Below are 20,441 nucleotides of genomic sequence, written 5' to 3' on the forward strand. Positions count from 1 at the left end.
CTTTGATTGCTACATAGACTTGCTAGTATGACTCACCAGATGGCGTCACCTTTAACGTTCAAATACACTACACTTTTTACTGAAACTCTTATGCCGGGGCCACCCTAACGGGAAAAGCAGTAGATTATCGCGATAATGGACACTTTTCATACGGCCACACTGGGCGGCGGCGGCATTAACGGCGTTTCCCGTTAGTGTGGCCCCGGCATTACAAGTTGTAGGATATTTATCGGAATATAACGTTGCTGGTGTGCGAGCCTCGGTGCGAGCTGGTGTCCCGGGTTGTGTTGCGGCGGAACGGGTTCCAGGAGGCGGAGGGCGCGCGGCGGGCGGAGCGCGCGGCCGGGGCGCCGGAGCCGCTGGAGGCGGACGAGGAGGACGCGGCCGACACCGAGCCCGCCGCCGAGCCCGCCAGCCGCGGCGTGTCCGCGCCGGGGCCGGGGGACGACTGGGGAAAATACTTTCATTGATAACAGCGCCATCTATCCAATTGTGATTGGAAGCTTGTTAAAACCGCCGTTATGAATCTTTCGCTTGCACGGGACTCAAAATAAGCACTCGAAGAAATATCAAACTTTGATCACTTGTTGTACAAATAACTATTAGGCAGCTGTCGTAGCGGCGCCGATAAGCAAAAGAAGCGAGAACAGCGAGTATATTTACGTTAACAGTTGGCGATCAAAGATTAATAGGTATTCTATATGAGTCTTTTTTATTAATACGGAATAAAGATCTACACATATTATAAGTAATTTGAATAACAAACCTTAACTAAGCTTTTGTCCATGGGTGTGGCAAGCCGGAGTGCCAACAAGTCTCCGGTTTGCTGAATAAGTCGGACCACCTCTTCATGAGAGCTCCACTTCACGTCTTTGTCGCCGACCGAGATGATGAAGTCACCTTCTCGCATGCCGCCGATCTGAAACAGTGATTAAAGACACTATAGCCAACATGTCAATAAAAAATACTTAAAAAAAGAATTGAGCCTATATGGAAAACTATTCGTGTCGGACAAAAAGCGTGGAGAATTTCACGGTCGTCTTACCAACTTTAATATTTGACTTAAAATCGTTAACTGTTTAGCAAGAAATTAATTAGAATTAAATTAAATTAAATAACGTTTATTTCAAGCTCGTGGCTCATAAAATGTTAGTTATGTACAATAAAATTAAGCAGTTTCTAAATCTTTGTAGATTTAGTATGTAACCTTGGGTGGAAATTAATAAGTACTTAATCTAGGTAAGTACATACATACGAGTAGGTACATACCTACATACAGTTATAGGTACATACATATAATCACGCCTATTTCCCGGAGAGGTAGGCAGATACCACGGACTTCCACTTGCTACGATCCTGACATTCCTGACATACAGCAATAGCAGCAATAGTTGCTAAGCGTGCGAGGTGTTCAAAACGATCTTGACGCGCCTTTATCGTTAAGATAATAGGAATAGGAGTGCGTCATGGTAATTTTGAATCACATTTTGATCACCTCACTCGCTTAGCAACTTCTGCTACTACTGTACCTCTTTCGCTTCCTTAACTTTCATAAATTCTAGGTATTATCAGGGACATCAGGTAGGTATCATTTAGGTAAGTTATCATAATACATACCTACTCTTATACGTACCCAATAGGGTATTTGACTACTAGTCAAATCAGTATCTTTTTTCGAACTGTCAAAACGATTTTGCTACTATGGAATTTATATGAAATACTAGCATGTAACGTCACGTCACACGTCACGATCAAAATTTTCTACTCTTTATTGTTTAATACGGGTTTTAAAATATAAATTGGGTCTAAAAATTACTGCTGTCTACGTTTGTCTATCTTCTGGTGCTTTATTTCATGCATGGTGTAAAATAATTTATTTTAAATACAGTCAAATACCCAATACTTACGTCAGCCAAAGAATTCGGTTCAACCGCCGCAATCATGACCGGCGCGTCCCCTCTCACAGAGAATCCGAACCCATCCTCATCCTTCGAGTTCGACACGTTATATTCACTCGCCACCCTCCTCAGAGGCTCCTTCCTCCTCTCCCTCCCACTCTTCAACTTCCCATTCACACTTTCCGTAGTCGTCTTTATAAAGCTCTCATTATTTCTATAATCATATTTATCGTAGTCTAAAACTTTAGGATGATAATCCATGTTGTTGTAACTGTTTATGTAGACTCCATTTTGCTTCATGACCCTTTGGAGTTGCTTTTCGTAGTCCTCGTAATTCTCGTCTCTGATCACGGAGTTGTAGTAAGCGCTGTTGTCTTCGGATCGGTCTCTTTTCTCGGATCTCTTTTCTATGTCGTAGTTTCTGCCGTTGAGTCTCCTGCAGTTGTCTCGGCTGTGTTTTTGGAGGGTGATGAGGCGGGGGGCGCTCCAGTGCCGCTTGGCGGAGAACACGGCGATGGGGCCGAGAGATTTGAACAGGTCGTCAACGCGGTGCTGAGCGAAGTCCGGCGGCGTTAGGGACAGTTGGAATTTTGATGAAGCTGCAATGAGGGTTTGGATTACAAACAGAAATATATCGGCACTACTTCAAGACAAGACAAGAAATATATCAGCACGGCACTACTTTGGCACTTCTTTATCTTTTTCTGTCAATCAAATGAAAAGCGTACTAGGTATATATCTATGTATGGGATGCATACAGAGTTACTGCCTTTCAACTTTGAGTAGCAGTGTGAGATTGGTACGAGATTTTTTCAAAGTAGTGACGATATGTTGTTAAAAGTTTATGGAAGAGTTATTGATGATGTTTTGACTTGGAAATTTAAGACAAAAATAAAACCGCTGGCGTTATCCCAGAAGTCCCAGAATAAAGGATTGTAAGTAGGGTAAAATATTCAATGATTGGCACTAAAAAGTAAAAATACAAGCCATTGCCATTTATTTTAGCAGGCCAGAATTATGTTGAAATGTCCAGCATCGGTGCGTTGCGTGTGAGATTGTTAACCGACTTTTACTATGAAAAAGGTATTAAACAGCGGCTGCCAATTTTCTGTCCAATTAGTGTAGGTTATCTGGCTTTGTATGGCGAAAAAACAGATTTATTTATTATTTTACTACAAGTGCAGTAACTTACGTAAAATAGTGGGTGCGTCAAGTAACTCCATCTCGCTCAGGTCCGGTGAGTCCCGTAGCGTGGCTCGTTCGCGGGTTGCCCTCTCTGCGTGAGCGCGTATTACTCGTGCTAGAGGTTCCTTGTCTCGCAGTTCACTGCAAAATAAAATCATGTTATTTACGATACCTACATGTTCGAAATTCGCAACCATACTAGCGCCACCTTGACGACCATAGTAGCGCCATCTATCGTAAATACGATTTACTCGTATCATACTAGCGACTAGCGCCATCTATTGTAAAGAGTGAGCACTCACCGACACATCCGTTGTAACCTCTGTGCTTCTTCGTACAACGCTTGCGCTTCAATCAGGTGCGCGCGCCCCACCACCATGAAGTCCAGATCGTCGTCCATCTTGGCGTTGGATACTGAACCTGTGGATGGTATATATGTCACCGTAAAATTGTAAACACTCGTCAGTTTATAATCTCGCTAGTTAAATTATAAACTGACGGTAGTGAAATTATAAACTAACCTAACCTAACCTACGTTAGATTGTAAACTAACGGGTTCACAATCTTACGGTGTCATATATCTACATAGTTAGTGGCGCCATCTATTGTTGAGTAGCGGTAATAATAGGCAGAAATATTCAGGAATTCAAGACCCTGTTTTAAGAATTTATAAATGGATTATTTATTTACCGTTGTCAACACTCCGATCGATGCTAGTATAGAGTGCGGCGACTCGCTGCCGCGCGCGCGGCGTGCTGTCGGCGTGCAGCAAGCCTAACGCCGCGTACTGGTGCGCCAGCGCTGAAAAACATACCATTTTAATACAGTACAACGTACAACCTTCGCATATGAAGCGTTTCCAGTCACCACACATAATCGTTTTTTTTTCTATATAGTTATAGGGACCATTCATGAACTGTAGGATAACACAAGAACCCCTTGTTTATTAGCGCGAAATGTAAATGCCTAGCTTAAGTTAATTTACGCCACAAGATGGCAGTACCTATAACGCACAAGGTAGCGTGCGTCAACTGTAGCGGGTAGCACCTGCTTTAACGTGAAGTGTCATGTCAATGTCAAGTTTATGTTTCCGATTTCGGCCGCAAGATGGCAGATCCTCCTTTAGAATAATAAATAACTTACCTTTATAAAATTCAGTCTTCACATGGACCAAAGAGACCCACGAGTATGGCACGTAGTTGAAGACACCTTCCGTCTGCATCTACGATGATATATTTAAGAAAATAAATTTTAAAGTATAGAGATAGAACGCTATGTTATTTATTTTGTTTCTCGATACACTCAGAATTTAGAACTTGGACTAAGTATTCATGTTTGATAGTTTACATGTAGCGCCATCTATTGTAAAGTAACGTCAATTATAACGTTCCAAACCATTTCCAAACAAACTGTGCGAAGTTTATTTGAGATATATCAATTGGTGGTTGTTGGTACTCCTATAAATTCCCGCATACCTTCTGATATAGCTGCGTGTATGTGTGCGCGCACTGCGCAGCCTCTTGCGCGAAGTCGAGACACATATCCAAGTCGTCGCGCAGCTCCCCGCGCCCGCACTCGCGCGCTTGGAGTTGAAGCTTCTCAAACAGGCACTCGCGGGCTTGGGCCTGTGAAAGAAATTCAATTCAGTTTCCAGTCACCAAACAAAGGAAAAAGGGAAAAGTTAGACCGAGAGTTCTTCGTCTTTCGCTGGCCATTGTGCAAAGTGTGACTTACAACGTTATTTAACTTGTAAAAGTAACTTGTAAATTTTCCCAAAGGCCTATGCAAATCGGATGTGTGTGTGTGTGTGTAGACATGCGCGTTGTAATATACAGATGACTATAAGACTTGCGTGACGTTCGCTCTGAACTTTTAGCACACGCGCACGTTCATATCTACTCACACGCAGCTGGAGTGCTCGAGCCTTAAAAGTAGTACCAGGCGGCCTAGCAAAGGTGACGATCGCTTGCGAATCGCTTTGTGTTCTATCACTCTTCCATATTAGTGCGACAGTGACAGTTGCGTTTCGATCGCTACGGAGCGTTAGCGATTGGCACGTTGGCTATGCGGCCTGGTGTGACTCACTCCGCGATTTCGTCGCGTCGCTACAAGTACCTAGAAGTACATGCTGTACATGTGGCCCACACCAAGTTTGGTATCTAGCCATATTAGTTGCCGCGCACCGCTACGGAACCTAGCGCCACCTAGCGGTCATATCTGTCGTAATAGACGTGTTTTGTTAGAGAGTGAATCTTCTTTACAATTTTTTATTCTGTGGTAGTACCTACCGTCATAGTAGCAGCGAGCACCAGTAGAGTATCAGCCGCTAAGTCGACAGATGGCGCGTTGGTGAAGTTCTCGTGGATGTAGCGGAGGGTGCCCGCTGCTCTTAGTAATGCGTCCACCGCGCCATCTAGGCCTAGAGATGTGTGCCGCTCCTGCAAGTAACATAATATGGTAATATTATTAGATGTCTAGTATAAATAGCCAGTTTGTATGAATAAATAATAAATAAATAAATATTATAGGATATCCTTACACAGATTGACTAAGTCTCACAGTAACCTCAAGAAGGCTTGTGTTGTGGGTACTCAGACAACGATGATATATATAATATACAAATAAATAGAAAACACCCAAGACTCAGGAACAAATATCTATGCTCATCACACAAATAAATGCCCTTGCCGGGATTCGAACCCAGGACCGCGGCTTCACAGGCAGGGTCTCTACCCACTAGGCCAGACCAGTCGTCTATGTTTGTATGTCTTACAGGACTTCAGGACTTGCTGCTTGTATTTTTAAACCCAATTCCAATGAAGCCTAACATGGTCATAAAATATATCTATTGACATGTATATACCCAAAAATTCCCAATTATAGTTTTATTGATGTCGTACGCACCTGTTTAGCGCCAATCTGTGTGTAAATCCCAGCGATGTTAAACAATACGCACGCCTTTTCGAAAGCCACCGTCCGCTGACATGATGGCACTCCTGAAAAAGTAAAAGGTTTAAATAAATTAATGTTTGTTTTCGTACTTTAACGTTGTATCGACAATTATAAATGGCTTGTAAAAGTAAGATGATTTTTAACGATATAGAGCAAAAACTCCCAGCGCCACCTATCGCTTGTCAGTACCAACTTTCAAAGATTTCTCTAGTCGCCGCTAGATGGCCTCTACAGTCAAAGAGACGAACCATTCGAAGTAGACCGGCGGGAAAAAAACGAGTATGAAAGTACAGCTGGTTGTAGTATTTAAAGAGAGCTGCTAATACTACCAATCCTAATAACCATTTAAAAGAAAAGTTCTAGCGCTATCTACCGTTCCATTTTCAAAAGTTTATCTACTCGCCGCTAGATGGCATTACCTGTCAAAGAGTCGAACCACTCAAAGTAAACTCCTAAAGAACGGTCGGGAGGGAAAAAGCGTCGTTATATGAAGTATAGCTGGTTGCAGTATTTTAAAAGGAGAACTGCTAATACAGGTAGTATTAGATTTTGCTTATTTGCTAAATGTTTTCATTAGTAAAGGAGGTAATAACTAAAAGTCAAGCTATAGCGCCACCTACCGCTTAGTAGCATCTTTTGCAATTTTTCTCTACTCACCGCTAGATGGCATTACCTGTCAAAGAGTCGAACCACTCAAAGTAGACTCCTAAAGAACGGTCGGGCGGGAAAAACCGGCGTTCTATGAAATAAAGCTGGTTGTAGTATTTGAAGAGGAGAGCTACGCCGGCCGTCGACCGAACTGGGGTGCGGATCGCCTGTAAAGTAAAAGATATTGGTATTCATTAATTTAATTATGTTATATTTGTTTATCTCCTTGTCATGTGTATGTCTGCCATCTTGTGGCTTGAATCGAAAACTTAAACATTACATTTAACTTTTATTCTATTTGTTTATACTTCGCGCCAATAAAAAGGGGGTTCCTGTGCTGCCTCTTTACAGTCCCTATACTAAATGTCCACATATTGTCTCCCCAGTGGGACAGGCATTGCTCAGTTAGAAAGGCATGAATGGCATGATGTACCTAATCATGTAAATGTTGACTTTTGAAACACAATTTGACTTCCAACTGTAATGTTGAACCACAAGCTATTAACAGACCGTAAAACCATGTTTTAACTCGTAAAGTGGTTACGGGAAATGTGTCATGAAGCCTCGTACACGTCAGCGGATGCTTTGTTGGTGGGTTGACGGAACGGTAGGCACTCAAACACGATTTACGAGGCTTTCACCCGAAAGCCATGCTTGAATAGTTTGTTCCTCTTATGTGGAGAGATTTCCTTACCTATCTTTCTGATTATGTTAACCTATCACCTTATAAAGTCCCTCGCCACGTCTGTCTGTATGTTCGCGATAAACTCAAAAACTACTGAACGGATTTTCATGCGGTTTTCACTTTTATCAATATAGTGATTTTTGGGGAATCGCTAGTAGGGGTCGCTAGTATCTCTATAAAACGAGATTCGTTACCTGTCTCATGTCCATGAAATCGGAGATGGCTTCCTCATGAGCAGCAGCATCCTCGCTGTAGTGCTCCAGGATGAAGTCCTTGAACGGCTCCCGGAAGTCCACCTCCTTCGTCTCCTTCAGGCCCAGGGGGATCATGGGCATTACGCATTCTTTGCTGTAACAAGAAGAACATATACATATAGTTATTCAAAAAAATGCAAGCAAAAAAGGTTAAGCAAAATCGGTGGCAACTAGCAAACAAGCATACGGGCCGCCTGATGGAAAGCAGTCACTGTAGCCTATGGACGCCTGCAACTCCAGAGGTGTTACATGCGTGTTGCCGACCTTTTAAAAATCTGTCTGTACACTCCTTTTTTGAAGACTCTCGGGAAAACCTCAGAGGAAGAGAGCTCATTCCACAGCCGGAGCGTCCGCGGGAGGAAATTCCTCTTAATTTATAGTCTAGAAGAAACGGTTAAAAATTTTAGGGCTTCGCTTGAAAGTCTTTAAGCAATGCATAAAAATTTCAATTAGGTTCTCAAATCGTACATTTCTTGGTGTCTGTCTGTCAAGATGAGGTGTTTGTGTAAAACATAGGGCACTTTTTGGCTACGTAAAGCCGGGTTCCTTAATTTATAGTTCGTTTTTTGCAAACGATTGTAATTTTGGCTAGGCCCTCAGGTCGGGGTCGGGGCGGCACTCATTTCAATTTCAAAATAAATTCAAAACAATTTAATTAGTAAAAGATAAATTAATTTGTTCCATAATTTAGAGGGGATACAATAAGGAGGAAGAAAAGAAACGTATAATCGTACATAATTGTATAAATATCATACTTGTGAGTGAAATTGTGAATTAAGTAAATACAGTGCGTAAAACGTAACATTACGCGTTCCGCGGCGCGTGCGCCGGTAAACAAAGCGAGAAGATAACTCGTCTATAATTACGATTGTCGCACAAGGGTGGGAAGGACTCAAGCGACTACGGAACCTGGATATGGAGAAGGTTTTGTTTTGGTCGAAAAATTACAGGTTTTGAGATAAGTGACGTTAAAATTAGCGGAAAAAACTGATCGTTGGAAAAAAATACCTGATAATGAATGCGCATTCGAAACATAATCGGAATACTTAGGTATAAAAAAAAGGTATAAAAGGTAATAGGGTCTATTAGAAAGCTACAAACTATAATGTCGTTCTCAAGGCTCTTAATAATTAGCGCTAGAAAAAGTCAGAAAATTTTAATTGAAAAGTTGTCTGGAAGAGATCGCTTTTTAGCGTAAAGCCCGCCTATTTCTGTATTCTTTGTATTGTTTTCTGTAATGAGGTGTGCAATAAAGAGTATTTGTATTGTATTGTATGTTTCATCAAAAACATTTAGTTAAAGAAAGAAATTCTTCTGACCACTATTTAAAATCCCATAGTAAAGAAATCTAAGCAATGTGCATAGCTGCAATAACTGCATAGCTCTAGAATGACCGCTCCCTGCCTCAATTAGCCAGAATTGCATCATCGCAAGAAGTGCATTAACTGCATTAGGCATTGCAGTACTAAGTGGACCGGGATTAGTTCCGATTACTACAAGTTGTGCTGGTTATCCACGTAGATAATCTTATCTTAGCCACAGAATAAGTAATAGTATTATCATACAGAACGGCCACGCACCGCCCCGCCCCGTCTCGCATTACCTCGCCCCGCGACATGAATCTGACGGACTTCTGGCGTAGTCCTCTCAGTAAAGCGACTTACCCACACATACACAATGATGTGTATACAGACGTGCCGCGCACACATATATAAATAAACGCAAATGATTTTTGATGTATGACGTGTCCGCCCTGTGTCTTAGCATTTTCGCAGTTGCATCTTCATTGCACTTGCTAGGTATATTTATTAACACGGGTCACTCACTATTTAAAGTCGAAAATCGTTCGCCCTGTGAGCATCACCGGGAGCTTGCGTTGGCGGACCCGGCGTTTGCGGTCGACATGTCGAGCGATTTTCGACTTAAAATTAAAATCAAATAGGTATGAAGGAGTAAAAACATGTTTGGTAGGCGCGTATGAATAATCTTTATAAATTATTAAACATAAGCTATTTATATTCTTGGTGTAATCGGAGTATAAACAAAAACATCGCGTACCGACGACCTATACGTTACGTTCCATTTTTATAGGTACGATCGAAGAATTTAATTTATGATTATAACCCATTTCGAACCTTGTCACAGTGGCAATCAATATGAAAGTTGCTAAAGACCTCATTCTAGCATCACTGTGACAAGGTACGAAAGGGTCCGAATCCGAAATTGAAATCTTTGACTGTCCCACGAAAACTGCTGCCTAGAACTTTCACATCCACACAATGTATTCGCAAAAGTTTCGCTTGCTGTAGGTGCAATACCCTACAGCCTAAGCAAAGAACTAATCCACTATCTCCACCCTAAACTAAACCCTATCCCTTCAAAATAAGACTGAAATTAAATTGGGTAAAAATTCTTAGAAGTTTCAAAGACTCGCCGCGCTATTATGTTGTCATTCTTGCGTTCTATCAAAAGTAAAACGGAGAAATGATGATTGTCTTTTAGTTGTTTACGGAAATTCAAACCGTATTCCGTTGGAAGTACGGTGTAGAGTTGCCTTAAATGTTAAATGTGCTTATGACATTTTGGGTCTATAAGTTAGTGTTGTCTATGGTCTACGTTTTGCGTGGGATGTTCTAAAACTTGTGCAAAATTGACTCTAGATAGAATTTTGTTAGAGATTTGGCTTGAATTATTGGTGGAAAAGAAAAAATATTTAAAAAGAATAAAATATATGTATAAATTATATCCTATGGACTGATCGATTTCTATATATGTAGGTACTTACAGCGTGTCAAAAAAGTTTAGTCAGTAACAGTAGAATAAAATAGTTATTTACGATACAAGTGCGGAAAAGAGGAAATTCGAAACGAGTGGCGATAAATTAAAACACGACCGAAGGGAGTATTTTAAATCGACACGAGTTGTGAATTACCTATTCGCACGCGTATCGTGCAACGTTTTACAGTACATATGCCCCTTTAAATATTTGACATAGCAACGAAAAGTGCTTATTTACGCACTAGTGCGGGAAAGTAGCATATGTACTGTAAAAACTTTTGAGGTATGAGGTTATTTTACCACCAACATAAGTAAAAAGCTTAATAAGTTACCTGCAAAATACCACTACACAACAGGAAACCGCGCACTCAAACGTCAATCTAATTAAAAAAGAAAAAAAAAAACCTAGTCTCTGCCCCGCGTTCCAGCCATGCTCCATGGCTAAAGCGCGGGAACAATCAACAATGGCGGAAACGGTTTTTGCACACTTGATTTCGTAAACTCTGTGAACGGATTAATTGAAACTAGTGTAGAAATTATTAATTGCTAGTTCTCAGGGTCGGAGTAATTGGAAAAATTTATGATAGTATCTCTTAATTGGTTTTCATATTGTATTTAATTTGACAGATGAGGTAGGAATCTGGGTGATAGACAGTTCGCATGAACGGGCATGAGGTATCTCCAGAATGTATTAACTTTTATAATTAAACTGTATTAATACTATTAATTAATAAAATATGTGGAAGTGCAGTAGGAACTCGTTAAACCGGTAAATAACTTCGTGTTATAAAAATTACTGAAATAGCACATTAATAAAAGATTTATCTATGTAAAAGTTAATATATTACTGTGATGATACGGAAATAAATTACTAGCAGCAAAACAACATCAAAAAATATGGGTGCACAGCACACATCATAATCAAAAATATGTCCCATATCTTTTATGTCAGCGAATTAAGATAAGAAAGAACTATGGGACATAATTTTGAGTAAGTTATACTCGTATGAACCCATATTTTTAGGGTTCCGTACCCAAAGGGTAAAAACGGGACCCTATTACTAAGACTCCGCTGTCCGTCCGTCCGTCTGTCACCAGGCTGTATCTCACGAACCGTGATAGCTAGAGAGTTGAAAATTTTCACAGATGATGTATTTCTGTTGCCGCTATAACAACAAATACTAAAAACAGAATAAAATAAAGATTTAAGTGGGGCTCCCATACAACAAACGTGATTTTTGACCGAAGTTAAGCAACGTCGGGCGGGGTCAGTACTTGTACTTGGATGGGTGACCGTTTTTTTGCTTGTTTTGCTCTATTTTTTGTTGATGGTGCGGAACCCTCCGTGCGCGAGTCCGACTCGCACTTGGCCGGTTTTTTTTACACTTGACTGTACTTACTCTCCCTTTACCGGAGATCATATTTCAAAATTTTGTATAGTTATCAAAAGATAGTGCAAAATTGTATGTACATATGTATATGTAAACACTTTATTGAACATAAGATAAGACAGGTTAAGATACAATTCAATAGAAAGTATACAATGGACAAAGGCGAACTTATACGGGATCTCTTCCAGACAACCTTTGAGCAATTGAGAGTAGACAAATTAAAATACAGTTGAATAGAATAATCAAAAAGTTCACTGTTTTAGCTTTTACTGCCAAGTTAATGCAAAGTAAGCGTGGTCAGAATCTAAGTACCTCATCAGAAAATGCTTTTCATCCCTTGGCAACAATCCACCAGCAATGTACTATTGACCAATATGCAGCCACAACGGTCGCTTTGCAAAAACAAAAAAAACCTTATTTATTTTCGTCCTCCCATCCAAACTGTCCATCACTTTATCCATATATATTTTAAGCGATAATTTCCTTGACATTTTATAACCCGGGGGCGAACTAAGCATCTTCAAACAGAAAAAGCTCAACTGTATGTAAAACTCTATTGCACTTAAGACTTTTTAGAAACGAAGCGTATTTAAACTACTATGAATTTCTTAAACAAAATTGACGTAAGCGATATTAACGGTACTTACGACTGTTTGAAATCGGAGCGTCTATAAAGAAGTATAGGCGCTTGAAATAAAATGGTCGTAAGCGACATAGAATAAGGTAGGTTTGTAAGTCTGTTCGGAAATGAATTGTATAAATACGTGAAACCGGCGGCAGCCATTATTCGTCATTACGGCCCATTGGGAGTTTTTGCGTCGCATCACAGGTATCACACAACTTTTATTTAACAAGAGTTATTTTAGGGTTCCGTGGTGGCTCATGTGTTAAGGGTTAGGTAGGGTTAAGGAAAACTTCAACTCTATACACTGTGTTCAGCCCGAGCCTAAAACGATAGAGCTAATAAATACCCAAAAGTTACTTAGTTAAAGTTAGTTAGTTGGAATAGACCGCTTTTTACAACCTGCAATGTTCGTATTAGTTATGTATGTTCGGGTCAAAACTTGCAAGTTAAATAAGACCGACTTCCCATTATTCGATTTGATGATGGAAACATGATGTGGATGTGGCCATAAGAACTCTGATAAAACAACGCAACCTACGAGTAGGTATTATGTAGGTAGTTGCCTGTTGAAAGAAAAGTACATACAGTGACCGATAAAAGCTTTTATCAAAAATAACGATTTTGACAAAAAACTTGTTAATATTTCCTTTTGAACAGTTTAGAAACGTATAAAGTTTTTTACTGACATGATGTGGTACTGTTATTACCTATCCAATCAATCTGGCCACATTTCTGATATAACAACTTTATTTAAAGGTGGGGTGTATGTCCCTTTACCTAATATGTATAAAAATATCTGAGATATTTTATTAGTTTCCACAAATTTATATCAATTCTTCGATTCAAATCCAGGTTAACTGTAAGAAATCCCTTAAAGGGATAAGTTTTCTGTCTTTTTTAATTGGAGCTAGCCATTAAAAAAGACAGAAAAGTTCGATTATCTCGAAAACCACGAAACTTTTACTAGACCTATAAGTGCATTTTCTGGACCAGCCTAAGGTGCTCTGTCGGTGGTTAGAAGGTTATCCACTAATTACCGGGCATCCTGTATATGTTTTGTACAATAAAGAGTTTATACATAGATACAAATAAAATAGTTATTTTAGTGCGGAAAAGAGGAAATTCGAAACGAGTGGCGATAAATTAAAACACGACGAAGGGAGTGTTTTAAATCGACACGAGTTGCGAATTACCTATTCGCACGCGTAGCGTACAACGTTTTACAGTAGGTACAGCACTTCCTTTAAATATTTGACATAGCAACGAAAAGTGCTTATTTACGCACTAGTGCGGGAAAGTAGCATATGTACTGTAAAATAATAATTCTTTCGGTTTATTTCTATATCTGCCGATTAAGCTATGTGGGAATAAAAATAAACGAGTCACAGACAATTTACTTAAGTGAGAAAAGTGGGCGTAGTGTTGCCATAAATGTACATAATTTATTCCAATTCTTCAACACAAATTAATTAAAACCTATTGCGGCTTATCTATAAATATGTCGATTAAGCTGTAATTAAAAAAAACGAGCCATAGACAAATTGGGATGATAAATTATGGCCAGACATGTGGGTGGCCAGACACAGACCAGTTTTAGCGCCCGAGGTTAATTGATATAAGTTTATTATTAAGAAAGTTTATTATTGCATTAATCGTTTCATTTATGATATAAATGTTTAGTAAAACACTTTCTCTTGCTGTTAATGGGGTATTTAAATACCTTAAGGCAATTGGGTACTTTCCTCTACTTCAAATAAACTATTTCACATCGTGCACGAAATAATGCACCAGATAATTAATAGGCAAACATAGATAGCAGTTATTTTTAAACACAATTAATAAATCAATTATTTAATAAATCGGATGGAACTATAAAAAGTAGGTGAGTTGACTGTGACTGTGACGACACTACACACGTTTTCACATAAATTCCAGCATGTTAGCAAATAGTTTTGACAGTTCTAAAAAAGAAGCTGATTTGACTAGTACGAAAGTTGCCAATTTTAAGTGAAATTTGGCACGTTTTGGCCTCGAGCGCCCTTTTGGAGGTAATTTAGTTTAAGTTTTTAATTCGAAATACGTGAGGGTTTCAAACAAACTGTTTAGTTATTAAGTACTGTAAGTATTTATAGTATTTAACAACGAGAAAATATACAATTTTAGCTTGATAAAACTTTGCAATGACAATAACGGTGGCAAATAAAAGTGTTTTAATACTGGAAAGGGATTCATGTACCTACTACATATAGAGGGTGAATGTTATTTTTATTTACCTATCACTCTTATCAGCCTGTCTATGCTCATTCTAAACTTAGGGCTCATTTGTACGGCGCGTGAACTCGTATTACATTGCGGACCATTGAGGTTACATCAATTCAGCCGACCGATCAAATGACGCAATGTATTGAAACTCGTATGTGAGTTCTCGCACCGTCTAAATGAGCCCTTAGGATCATTAAAATACGAAATAGGTAGAGGGTAAATATTAAATCAGCTCCAACTCATACATCAAACACTTTCACATTCTTGTGTGTAACTTTGTGTAAGCGATGTGCAAGTATGTGTGTGCTCGTACGCAGATAGCTCGGTGCGCGGACGATCGAAAGTTGGACGAGTTTATGCGAGATGTGAACTTTTCTATAATTATAATAAACTAAAGAATGATTAACGGCCTATTCACATAATTATCTGGACTTAATTTGGCGAAAAGGATCTACCCTCAAAGGATTGTCACTTAAATAAGTGACTTTTCTTTTTAACAGAAAGTTCAAAGTTCTACTTAACTATTTATCTCTTTCAGTTGCTTAACCTGTCGTACCTTAACCAAAGGCTCAAATCTGGGTCAAAAAGGAAAGGGACATAAGTACATTATTAAAGCAACTTTCATTTAGGTCAATGCTTAGTGGGACAGGACAGGTTAAAGGTTAGCTGCAAGCCCTTAAAGGGATAAGTTCGTCTTTGTACACATTTTTTGTATTCTCTATTTGTTATAGTACTTGTTTTGTGCAATAAATTGTTTTACTATTGCTACTAGTGCTAAATTTAAGGACAGATTTTTGTGGTATGGATATTTTTCCCTAAGTGACGTACATCTATAAAAAGCTCTGTTTTCGGGCCCTGGACGAAAAATGTTAATGACTTTCGCAAGAGCTAGTTCTTAAGCCTTAATTACAAATGATGGATTTAGAAAGGCGGATTATACAATCTTATATACCTATGTATATCTAGTTAATATTACTTACATATATGTACCCATATTTATTAGTAATAATAATAGAAAAAGGAGCTATGCGATTTTTCAACAAAGTTGCACAATTTGATAAATTACAGCATGATGCAGTAATTTTATAAAAAAATACACGAGTTACGATGATACTAGCGTATTTAAAAAGTTGATTAATAACACTTAACATGTCCGTGACACTCTCAAAGTGCTTGCAGCGTCCATAGGCTTTGGTAAAGACGTCGAATCATGCGGAATTTATGCTTGTCTGTCTCTAACGAAGTATAAAAAAATATCAAAGTTCATTCTCGTAAAATTTCAGTTAAAAGCCTTGGCTGCCTCTCGCATAAACCAGTCCCCAGCAATTTGCTTCTCAGCAAATGTCACATTATGCATCGGCCATCACATATAAGTCCGTTATACAATTATATAATTATAGAACAGGTCTCAGATATATATCAAAATTTCAAGCCATCCATTTTATCTACAACGGCGTAGGAGAAACAAGATCGCAGGAAGATACCAAAGATTTATTAATGTGTATTTTATGATAGAGGTAACATCAGCTGAACGCGATAGTCTGTATTACACGATCGTTCTTATCACGCGATAATCTATAGTCTGGAAAACATAACTTGGCAGTCAGTGAGTACCAGGAAAATTTCTTTTGGAGAATCCTTTCTTATGGGTGCTAATACATAGCACGTAAATAGTGAGCGTATTGGAACATTGCCAACAAAATTTGCTATCCATATAATATTGAAACCCACAACGAATTCAAACATACATTTTGACATGCAAATGATGTCAATTTGTGATCATTCGCCTTTGCGTCTCACTCACGCCAATACATGTACGGATTTAGATATCAAAATGTACTATGTCTAATTGGCCTGCCTGAAGTACCTATGTCGTCTGCTACTATCGAATCGAACTAGTGTGGACAGGAAAGCACAACTTAACACTTTCGCTGCCAACAACCAGCTAGGATAGTAGACCTTGGCAATGAAAGTGTTAATTGCACTATTTCCGTTCTAACTTCTAATATAGGTCTCCTGGGTAATAATATAGATTATGAAGTAAGGGAAGAAACCAATGGGTTTCTTACGTACTTACGTAAAGCTACATAGTACTAAGAATAAATCGGCAGCATAAGTCTATGTGGTTTCGATATCGAAATATTTAATAAAAATTATACATATTACGAAAGAGATAACGCCCTATATAATAATGATCCCTGGGATACTCCAAGCTTTACAAGCGTTCTACTATAATTAGTTCCGTTTAAAACCACACTCTTTGTTCTTTGGTTAAAGTAAGATAATGGGGTTTAAAACTTCATTGTCGACAGATCTTAATGATCTATAGCTACATATAGTATCATGTTTAATGCAATCAAATGCTTTAGACTGATCGCATAAGAAATATACAGCGTTATGCTTGTGTATACATGCATATACAAGTATTTTGTATGCAGAGATACTAGCTATTAATAGTTTTACTATACCTATCGTTCAACGGACTTCCGCGAAAACCGAATAGAGTTAGACCAAGACAAGTCTGCCACGATTTTGATAGCACACGCAGTGCAAGTGTTATTTATACGTCATCATTTCATAGAAGTTTGACGTTTAAAAAATAACACTCTGACTGCGTGTGCTATCATAATCGCTGCAGACTTATCTTGGTCTAACTCTATCTAACTTTCGTTATCTGCCTCTCATATGCGGATAGACGAACGAAGTGGTTCACGGTCTCTGGTAGACCGGGGTGGTAAGTTAATAGTTGATGGGTGAGGTTAGATTAGTATTTACCTGTCGTTCTGGTAGAGTTCCACCGAGGAATTGAGCTCAGCCAGCTGTTCCTTGAGCAGCTGCAGGTTGGAGTTCACAAAGCTCAGCTCCAGTGCCACCGTCTCACGCAGCTTCCGGTTGGTTGTCGCCTGAAATAGACAAAAAATATTGAGTAATAAACTAATTCATTTATGATTAGTGGATACCGGTAGAGGGACGTGGACGGGCAGGCTCAAACGGAGATGGCGGGATGACTTGGACAGCTTCCTGAACAACTGGCCGGAGGAAACACCAAAGCGGGAGTCGTGGAAATCAAGGGGACAGGCCTTTGCCCAGTAGTGGCACACTCAATTAGGCTATTAATAAATAAATAACTAATTATATTAGACCGAGGGCCAGGCGCTAATTTCGTCTGTCATTGCATCCCAAGACTCGTAAAGTGGATAAGGGCGATTATAATAAACGTTCGTGGAAGTCAGCTGCCGCTCCGTTGGTGGGTTGTAGACGGCAGCAGCCCAGGCACGTTTTTTTTTTTTTTTTTTTTTTTATTAAAAATGGGCTTACTCATGGCCACAGACTAGCCGAGGCGAAGACGTGGCCTACGATGGAGCGAGTCTGCCCAGAAGCACGTAAAATAAAACCGGCCAAGTGCGAGTCGGACTCGCGCACGGAGGGTTCCGCACCATCAACAAAAAATAAAGCAAAACAAGCAAAAAAACGGTCACCCATCCAAGTACTGACCCCGCCCGACGTTGCTTAACTTCGGTCAAAAATCACGTTTGTTGTATGGGAGCCCCACTTAAATCTTTATTTTATTCTGTTTTTAGTATTTGTTGTTATAGCGGCAACAGAAATACATCATCTGTGAAAATTTCAACTGTCTAGCTATCACGCTTCGTGAGATACAGCCTGGTGACAGACGGACGGACGGACGGACGGACGGACGGACAGCGGAGTCTTAGTAATAGGGTCCCGTTTTTACCCTTTGGGTACGGAACCCTAAAAAATTCAGAAACGTTGTCAGATGATAGTTTAGATGCTATTGTGAATATAAAAATCATCAGTGTAGCGGTGAAACAATACAAAACATAAAATATTTTTGGAGATAGCATTCCACGTGTCAGTCAAGTCTATTTGTTAAGATTGCATGACGTATAAGGCGTATCATAGGCATATCTATAGCCTTATTTACCACAGACATGGTATTAAAAAAACAAATAAGAAACTCGAGTCGTAAATCTGCCCCCAGATTGCAACATTGTTGCCAGATGCAACTGTCGTGTTAATAGTTTTTATTGCAGTATATGGAGAGTGGTTTATGTGAATGAACGAACGAGAAAGGAATGATTCACGTTCGTGGAACCGCTTCCTGTCTGCGGCCGCCATTGTCGCCGAGAAAGGAAAAAAAAAATGGTTGTCTGTAACGTCGGTTTACGGACGATAATTTTGCGTGATAACGTCATAAGAAAACATTGATGACGAATTGAATAGGTACTTTTATACGTTACCATGGAGATCTGTCCACAACGTTACCATGGAGATATGTCCACAACGTGACACTTTTTCGTGCATGCTACCATTGTTCATCGATTTATAAGACGTTATCACGTCAAAAAAGATGGTCTCATCACTACAGGTGGCTCAAAAATACAGTGACACACATTATTAGGAATATTTTTTTCTTACACGTCTTTTACAAAATTTCAATTAAACCCTCATGTATGTTTAGCAAAAATTAATAGATTCGGTGTATTGATCTGCCAGTGTCAAAACTGACATATACGCTATCGAGAACGTAATTTACTTTCTATACATCTCGTTCGCACTGATATGCGTGTACGAGCGAGATGTATAGAAAGTAATATACGTCCTCGATGGCGTTTATGTCAGTGCCAAACTGATGGTAGCCGTACGGCAGGGGTGCGAAACTCCTCCTTTCGGGTATTCTCGGCTCCGTTCGGCTCAGCATTGCTCCGAGCAATTAGGGTTGGCACCAGTTGACGTCCCTTTGCGTGCACGACCACAGATAAGATAATGACATGAATTTTGACAACCCTAAATAGCCGAAAGGGATAGTACCATACATAAGAAAGGGATAGCATGATTCCTGAATCGCTTTAGAACTTTGGTTTTGTAGGAAGTTTCTTTTTTGTATGGTAGTACTACATCAATCTCATAATACTCGTATGAAGCAACTCAAACAACAGTGACTTACGTCATTCCGCGCCTACCGTCGCGTGCGCACGGAGCGTGACACCCTTTCTTACGGGTCCCTGAACCCTGACCTTGGTGGGAATCTACATGCAACACAGATCACTTATCTACAGACTGAAAAATCGAGCCGAGGCTAAAAACAATGTCGTGACTTATGTATCATAGACGTATTAATAGCACAGAAAAAGGAAGGTCATTTGGGGTAATAGCACGTAGTTTAAGAAGGGCAAGAAACACCGTATCCTAATACATATGTATACTCGTAGAGAAACACTTTAGAAACAATATGGTATTTGACTGTATTTGAAATAAATTATTTAAATAAAGCACCGGAAGATTAATAGAGAAACGTAGACAGCAGTTATTTTTAAACACAATTTCTATTTTAAAACCCGTATAAAACTATAAAGAGTAGCGTAGTATACTATAGTAGAGTAGTATACCGTATAAAATTTGATTGTGACATCACATACTAGTGTTTCATGTAAATTCCATAGTAGCAAAATCGTTTTGACAGTTCGAAAAAAGAAACTGATTTGACTAGCAGTCAAATACCCTATTGTACGGAATCACACGAGTGTTATTTTTGCCCCAATGCCCCAAGATGCGTCGCGTAGGTACGACGCGGCGCGTCCGACGCGTACAACGCGCATGGAGACCGCGCGGCTTCGTAAATGGTCTATGCGGAGTCTGAAACTCTGAGAGGTAATCTGTGATATAGGCATCAGAGGTTAGATTCTGATATCTTAGACGGGTATCATGCTTGGGCCATAATTACCGGATTTTGGCAGTTTT

The 20,441-nt window shown here is 39.5% G+C and overlaps 1 protein-coding gene across 1 annotated transcript in view; it reads right to left on the bottom strand.

The window, feature by feature from the left end:
• Positions 1-226: 226 nt before the first annotated feature.
• The window catches only part of LOC134658225 (rhophilin-2-B), a 125,453-nt gene continuing 105,238 nt past the window's right edge, over positions 227-20,441 (bottom strand). The window contains exons 3-15 of the mRNA XM_063513836.1: positions 17,454-17,581; positions 7,563-7,716; positions 6,709-6,850; positions 5,988-6,079; positions 5,372-5,521; positions 4,559-4,708; positions 4,227-4,305; positions 3,774-3,884; positions 3,386-3,503; positions 3,091-3,224; positions 1,908-2,497; positions 767-919; positions 227-448 (exon numbers count right to left, since the gene is read on the bottom strand). Coding sequence (XP_063369906.1) covers positions 227-448; positions 767-919; positions 1,908-2,497; positions 3,091-3,224; positions 3,386-3,503; positions 3,774-3,884; positions 4,227-4,305; positions 4,559-4,708; positions 5,372-5,521; positions 5,988-6,079; positions 6,709-6,850; positions 7,563-7,716; positions 17,454-17,581 — 2,223 coding nt within the window. The remainder of the gene's footprint in view (positions 449-766; positions 920-1,907; positions 2,498-3,090; positions 3,225-3,385; positions 3,504-3,773; positions 3,885-4,226; positions 4,306-4,558; positions 4,709-5,371; positions 5,522-5,987; positions 6,080-6,708; positions 6,851-7,562; positions 7,717-17,453; positions 17,582-20,441) is intronic.

The sequence above is a fragment of the Cydia amplana genome, chromosome 21 (genome assembly GCF_948474715.1).
Source record: "Cydia amplana chromosome 21, ilCydAmpl1.1, whole genome shotgun sequence".
NCBI classification, from domain to species: Eukaryota; Metazoa; Arthropoda; class Insecta; order Lepidoptera; family Tortricidae; genus Cydia; species Cydia amplana.